Source organism: Salvelinus namaycush, unplaced genomic scaffold (assembly GCF_016432855.1).
Source record: "Salvelinus namaycush isolate Seneca unplaced genomic scaffold, SaNama_1.0 Scaffold547, whole genome shotgun sequence".
NCBI classification, from domain to species: domain Eukaryota; kingdom Metazoa; phylum Chordata; class Actinopteri; order Salmoniformes; family Salmonidae; genus Salvelinus; species Salvelinus namaycush.
In genome coordinates, this window is record NW_024061250.1 from 46,806 (window position 1) to 54,415 (window position 7,610).

The 7,610-nt window shown below is 39.7% G+C and overlaps 1 protein-coding gene across 1 annotated transcript; it reads right to left on the bottom strand.

Annotated features, from left to right (window-relative positions):
* Positions 1–3,831: 3,831 nt before the first annotated feature.
* LOC120041817 (B-cell receptor CD22-like) lies at positions 3,832–7,003 on the bottom strand. The gene is made up of 4 exons (XM_038986678.1): positions 6,658–7,003; positions 6,229–6,534; positions 5,801–6,093; positions 3,832–4,089 (listed from the first exon to the last, which is right to left on the bottom strand). Exons 1-4 carry the CDS (start codon positions 7,001–7,003, stop codon positions 3,832–3,834), a joined length of 1,203 nt encoding a protein of 400 aa, XP_038842606.1.
* Positions 7,004–7,610: the final 607 nt, after the last annotated feature.

Consider the following 7,610-nt stretch of genomic DNA (forward strand, 5'->3'; position numbering starts at 1 on the left):
TGTATTGTGTATGTGAACCATTTAGAGGGTGTTTGGGCAAGACAAAAAATGTAAGTGCCTTTGAACGAGGTGTGGTAGTAGGTGCCAGGCGCACTGGTTTGTGACAAGAACTGCAACACTGCTGGGTTTTTTAACACTGTTTCCCATGTGTATACAGAATAGTCCACCACCCAAAGGACATCCAGACAAATTGATACAAGTGTGGGAAGCATTGGAGTCAACATGGGCCATCATCCAGGTGGAACACGTTTGACACCTTGTAGAGTCCATGCCCCGACGAATTGAGGCTGTTCTGAAGGCAAAAGGGGGTGAAACTCAATTCATTTACTCAGTGCCTTCAGAATGTATTCATACCCCTTGACTTGTGGCTCAGTTGGTAGAGCATGGCGCTTGCAACGCCAGGGTTGTGGGTTCAATCCCCACGGGGGGACCAGGATGAATATGTATGAACTTTCCAATTTGTAAGTCGCTCTGGATAAGAGCGTCTGCTAAATGACTTAAATGTAAATGTAAATGTGGGGCCGGATGGGAGCTATTTGAGTGACTGGTCTGGCAGATTGCCAGTTCCTGGCCACGCACGCTAGCCATGGGATGGGCATGTGTGCCATGAGTTATACAGACATGAAGAAATGCTCCGGTTGGGACGTTATTGGATATATATGATAACATCCTAAAGATTGATTCTCTACTAATTTTGACCAGTTTATTCGACTTGTAATATAACTTTTTGAAGTTTTTGTACGACGTTTGCCTTCAATGCGCCGGTGTTTGGACATGTGTACTACACATGCTAGCTAAAGTTGCTAATATGACATAAGTAATGGACATTGTCGAAGAAAAAAAACTATTTATTGTGGAAATAGGATTCCTGGCATTGCATTCTGATGAAGATAATCAAAGGTAAGGGAATATTTATGATGTCATTTCGTATTTCTGTTGACTCCAACATGGCGGAGAAATGCTATTTATATTTGAGCGCTGTCTCAGATTATTGCATGGTGTGCTTTTTACTAAAGTTTTTTTTAAATCTGACACAGCGGTTGCATTAAGAACCAGTGTATCTTTACTTATATTTAAAACATGTATCTTTCATCAAAGTTTATGATGAGTGTTTATGTTAGATGACGTGGCTCTCTAAAATTTCTCTGGATATTTTGGAGCCATTTCTGAACATGGCGCCAATGTAAACCGAGATTTGTGGATATAAATATGCACATTATCGAACAAAACAAATGTATTGTGTAACATGATGTCCTATGAGTGTTATCTGATGAAGATTATCAAAGGTTAGTGATACATTTTATCTCTATGTCTGCTTTTGTGACTTATCTTTGGCTGGGAAAAATGGCTGTGTGTTTTTTGGATTTGGTGGTGATCTAACATAAATATATGTTGTGTTTTCGATGTAAAACATTTTAAAAAATCGGACACGATGGGTAGATTAACAAGATGTGTATTCTTTCATTTGCTGTATTGGACTTGGTAATGTGTGAAAGTTAAATATTTAAAAAATATATTTTTGCCTTTTCAGTGGAATGTTGTGGGTGTTCCGCTAGCGGAACCCCTGGGCTGTAAAGGTTAATAGACATTTTGTTGTGTTACAGCCTGAAATTAAAATGGATTAAATATATTTATTTTCTCATCCATCTACACACAATACCCCTTAATAACAAAGTGAAAATATGTTTTTAGAAATGTTTGCAGATGATTTGAAAATGAAATACAAAAATATTGAATTAACGTTAGAATCACTTTTTGGCAGTGATTACAGCTGTGAGTCTTTCTGGGTAAGTCTGTAAGAGCTTTCCTGGATTGTACAATATTTTTTACATTATTCTTAAAAAAAAAAAAAATCCCTGTCAAGTTGGTTGTTGATCATTGCTAGATGGCCATAACATGGTGCAGCCATCACCATGCTTGAAAATATGAAGAGTGGTACACAGTGATGTGTTGTGATGGATTGGCCCCAAACATAACACTTTGTATTCAGGACATACAGTACATTTATTTTGACACTTTTCTTGCAGTTTTACTTTAGGGCCTTATTGCAAACAGAATGCATGTTTTGGGATATGTTTATTCTGTACATGTTTCCTTCTTTTCAATCTGTCACTTAGGTTAGTATTGTGGAGTAATTACAACATTGTTGACCAGTCCTAAGTTTTCAGCTATCATAACCATTAGACTGTGTAAATGTTTTAAAATCACCAGTGGACTCATGGTGAAATCCCTGAGCGTTTTCCTTCCTCTCCGGGAACTGAGTTAGGAAGGACGCCTGTATCTTTGTAGTGACTGGGTGTATTGATACGCCATTAAAAATTGTAATTAATAACTTCCCTGAAAGGGATATTCAATTATTAATGTTTTACCCACCTACCAATAGGTGCTCTTCTTTACGAGGCACTGGAAAACCTCCCCAGTCTTTGTGGTTAAATCTGTTTGAAACACACTGCTCGACTGAGGGACCTTACAGATTATTGTATGTGTGGGGTACAGAGATGAAGTAGTCATTCACTAGTATTGCACACACAGTGAGTCCATGCAACTTATTATTACTCCTGAACTTATTCATGATTGTCATAAGAAAGAGGTTGAATACTTATTGACTCAAGATATTTCATCTTTTAATTCATTTTTTAATTCAAGACATCATTCCACATGAATGGGTATTGTGTGTAGGCCAGTGACACATCTAAATGTAATCAATTTGAATGAAATACGTAAAATGTTGGACCAATAAGACCAAAATATTTCCTGGAAATTGAATGTAAAGGTTTTTATTACAGTGTAATTAATAAACAACCTTAAATTCAGCCTCAATTGTTTCTTTGATTTAACACTCAACATAAAAACTGACACAACAACTTCTAAATAGATATAAACTGAAAATAGATTATATTGTTATTCTGGTAACTGCACAAAAGATGCAGAGAAACAGTGACTAGTAGATGTTAACACCATTCTGTCATCATGTAGACTTACTGCACCAACTACCTGTCTTGTATCAGACCACTGTCTCTCCAACTAACTGTGTCTTCTCTCCTCAGTCATCATTGACTTTATATGGTCTTAAACTGCCTTCAGTTGGCTAGTTGAACTCAGCAGTTCCTCTATACTGGAACCCATTAAACAGATGCTCTGTGAACTCAACAGTAAAAATAAATGGTCTAAAATAAAGAGCAGCCTACATCATCATATCAACACTATAGTAATAGTTAAACACTTTTCACCCCATCAAATTCTACAAATATGCAGATAATCAAAGAGAACACAATTATAAATGTAACAAAAGCACCAATAAAATAATAATACACAATACTGTTCATAAAAACACTTAATACTGTTAGGTTCTTATTTTTCAGAGTAAATAACCCACGGACACTAGAGAAGCTTTAACCAAGTTTAATTCTTCCCAAAGGTTCTAAACAGCTGTATTCAGACAACCCAACATTTGTCCCATCAGATATTTACATTCCACTTAAGACACTCCTCCTCATCTCCAATCCTTACATGTAATTGCTCTACAGGAAGTTAATAAAGAGGGTAACAGGATACCAAACATGTATTACTCCCTGATGAGAATCTGTCCTCACCTCCTGACCTCAACCCCTCCTTCATCTAATCCACAGATCCATCTGTGTCCCCTGTATGAACACGTTGCTCTCCTCTTGTCACCCAACACATTCCACAGCTATCTGTCTCGCTACAGAGACCCAGTATGTTTCACTCTTTAATATACTATGCGTCTGATCTATCATGTCTTTAATATCTCAATGTTCAAAATGTCAAATCCAACAATAACCATTGGCAAAATACTTAACATGCACCTCTTTAATCCACTTGTGCATAAAGTCCATCTAGGTTGTTAAGAGGTGTTTCCTGGTCCCCTCTTCTGGTCACATTGACTTCAGCGTACTCACTCTCCTGTCCCTGGACCCTGTCCTGGGCTGCAGCTGGGGTCTCTTTGGGTCGTAGTTTGGAGAAGTCTATGTCACCGTAGTGGATCTCTTCAGGCTGGTCTTCTGCAGGTTCCTCTGGTTCCTCTCCAGCTGTGGCCTGGTTAGTACACACTGTCCCAACCGGGGAGTTCTGTGGAGAGAACACAGAGAGAGGAACAGGTGTAAAGCTCTAAGCTCAGTCATGTGTAAAACTCTAAGGTCAGCAGGTTACACAACACATACTGAGGGATGTCAATGACAATGTGAATTCATCTGACAGGTAAAGAGGTACATTTTGTCAACAAATGAGTTCCAATCTAAAGAAAACACTGTCAAAGTCCAACAGCTATTCTGTTATCATTCCATGTTCTTACAGGATGTGGCATTGCTTTCGGTGTGGTCATCTCCCCCTAAACTTCCTCTGAAATGATGTTAACCTCATGGCTTTAAATAGTTTCTGCATTAATTCAGTACTTCCTTAGATACACTTTGTAGATGGTTTTGAAAGTGTAGCCTTATTCCCACCTGTCCCTGTGTATTGTCCGTCCTTTCAAGTCCATCGTGGAGCCTCGAGTTTCTCCTCCTGGAAGACATTTAGAAAGGCCTTCTGAATGCACTGTGAGGGTTTTCATATTCATAAGCACAAACACAGCAGAAATAATATAGTTTTGCGTTGATGCCAGGAATAGTTTTTACCATACAAAAAGACTGATCAGGCTGATAAGCAAAAAGGCCCCCAGAGTTCCTGCTGCAACCCCAAAAACCATTGGGTTAACAGGCTCTTCTGGCCCTGAAAATACAGAACATATTATGGTCAATTCTCACAAAAAGATCTCTAAAGTACACTACATGACCAAAAGTATGTGGACACCTGCTAGTCGAACATCTCATTCCAAAATCATGGGCATTAGTATGGAATATAGAATGTCGTTTTATGCTGTAACGTTAAGATATCCCGTCACTGGAACTAAGGGGCCTAGACCAAACCATGAAAAACAGCCCCAGTGTCACGCCCTGACCTTAGAGATCCTTTTTATGTCTCTATTTTAGTTGGTCAGGGCGTGAGTTGGGGTGGGCATTCTATGTTTTTGTTCTATGTTTTCTATTTCTATGTGTTTGGCCGGGTGTGGTTCTCAATCAGAGGCAGCTGTCTATCGTTGTCTCTGATTGATAACCATTCTTAGGTAGCCTTTTCCCACCTGTGTTTTGTGGGTAGTTGTTTTCTATTTTGTGTCTGCACCAGACAGAACTGTTTAGCTTTCGTTCTCCTGTTTGTTGTTTTTGTTCAATTTGTTTTTTTGGATTAAATCATGAACACTTTAAATGCTGCACCTTGGTCCACTCTTCCTTCAGCCCACGAGAACCGTTTCACCCAGTTCATTATTCCTCATCCACCAAACTTTACAGTTGGCACTATGCATTGGGGCAGGTAGTGTTGTCCTGGAATCCGTCAAAACCCAGATTTGTGCGCCGGACTGCCAGATGGTGAATCGTATATTCAAAACGCCAGAGAACGGATTTCCACTTCTCCAGAGTCCAATGGCAGTGAGCTTTACACCACTGCAGCTGATTCTTGGCATTGCACATAGTGATCTTAGGCTTGTGTGCGGCTGTTCGGCCATGGAAACCCATTTCATGAAGCCCTCAACAAACAGTTCTTGTGCTGCCGTTGCTTCCAAAGGCAGTTTGGAACTCGGTAGTGAATGTTGCCATTCTACAGCCAATGTTTGTCTACGGAGATTGCATGGCTGTGTGCTCGATTTTAAACACCTGTCAGCAACATGTGGAGCTTTAATAGCTGAATCCACGCATTTGAAGGGGTGTCCACATACTTTTGAATATATAGTGTATATCTAACCTACGATTGTGCCCGACGTGCCCGTTTTACCTTTAATAGTTAGCCACACTTCCTTTGACTTGCCACATCCGTGACAATTTCTTGCTTCACAGAAGTACAGTCCTCCATCACCAACAGTCACATTGAGGGTGTAACTCAGTCCAGATGCTACCTGTGTTAAATTACCCCCACTGATCTGGAACCAGGTGAAGGTTGTCACAGGAGGGTTGGCTGTACTGCTGCAGGTCAGATTAACACAGCTGCCCACTAATACTGGATCAGCTGGACTGATGGAGGCCGAGGTGTCCTTAGGAGAGACTGAGGGAGAGGGGTTCATTTAGAATGTATCTGATATGGTATATTGAATAGTCTCATCAAAACCACTCTATTACAATCATCAGTGAAAACATGATAGAATTATCTATTCTACAGGAACCGGTGACTAAATCTTACATGAAACATTAAGCATCATGTTATGTTCAGCTGTCTTGTTGCTTGTCCCTACTGGGTAGACTGCAGTACAAGTGATGTTCTTCTCATGATGAAGGTATGACGGAGTGAAGGTCACCATAGATATAACTGATTTGGTTTGGTCTGGATTCTCCAGCAGTTGGTTCTTAGTTGTGAACTGTGTTGGGAGAGTCCATGTCAGCTCAGGGGGGTGTTCGGGACAGGGAGCGACAGCAGAGCAGTTCAAACTGACAGGGGTCCCTTCCTTCACCTCACCTGAGACAGTAATGATGGGACTGGAAGGCAAATCTGTAATATATTGTAGATAAATATATTTTACACTAAAAGTTAAACTGTACACTTGTTCTTATCTTTGATGAAAGGAAAATAAACTGGGAAAAATAGTTGGTAAACAGTTAAATTGTCTCTTACCTCTGACACCTATATAAACAGACTTTTCAATGTCTGTTGCAAGGAATGGTTGTCTCTCAATCCTGAAGAAGTATTTATTAGTGTAACTGGTGGTTACATTGAAGAAGACTGTGGTGCAGCTCTTCTGGGACATGTTTCCAGTTATCTTCCCTTGATATCTGTTGACCGTCTCACTACTGTTAAATATCACACTGTCCGGATGCAGACCAAAGTATGGATTTTCTTTAATCCACATTCCAGTGATTCGTATTGTGCTGTTAAATTGATCCTTATGTTGGTCAGGAATATCAAATGAACAAGGGATTTGCACACAGGAGCCAGTCAGTCCATCCAGTCCATTTGGCATTGTGGTGATCAAATGTCGTTGACCAAAACAGGCCAAAACACCTGCAACATAAAAGACAACATATTTTCAGTTCAGTCCAATGATATGTATTAACCCTAGATGACTGACAGGGGCCGCTGTTTGGAAGCAACTGCACAGCCATCTTGTTACTCCTCCTCCATTGTAAAAAAATATGTTGGAAATGCATTTATTAATGTCTACATCCATTTTTACAAGTATATTCTATTACAGACACCTTAATGCAAACTTTTAAATTATATTTTGTAAAACTGCAACACTTCCTTCAACATACAAATCATTAAAATCCAGACGGAAAATATTTACACAAGAAGCCACCTAATATCACACAGTCAAACTCTTCAGTCATTTAGTAAAATCACCTTTCTGCGATTTCTCATCCCTCTCTACCCTTTCTCCAGCCAATGATTGCATCTTGTAACTCACTGAACTGGTATTATCCAATAACTACTTCATCTTTGAGTCAGACTTTTTCCTTCAAATTCGGGGGGGTAGCCATGGGCTCCCCCTTTGACCCTACCTATGTGAACCTGTATGTGGAACAATTTGAGGAACCAATCATTTACACAACAGAGACACACCGCCTACT

What these genes read in the sequence shown, in the direction of transcription:
- LOC120041817 (XM_038986678.1), bottom strand. Translation starts at nt 7,003, where the DNA reads ATGCCAAATGGACTGGATGGACTGACTGGCTCCTGTGTGCAAATCCCT. An exon ending in CATGATGCTTAATGTTTCAT is followed by an intron (nt 6,094 to 6,228) that starts GTAAGATTTAGT and finishes CCTCTCCCTCAG; the next exon opens with TCTCTCCTAAGGACACCTCG. An exon ending in CGGGCACGTCGGGCACAATC is followed by an intron (nt 4,090 to 5,800) that starts GTAGGTTAGATA and finishes TTCTCTCCACAG; the next exon opens with AACTCCCCGGTTGGGACAGT.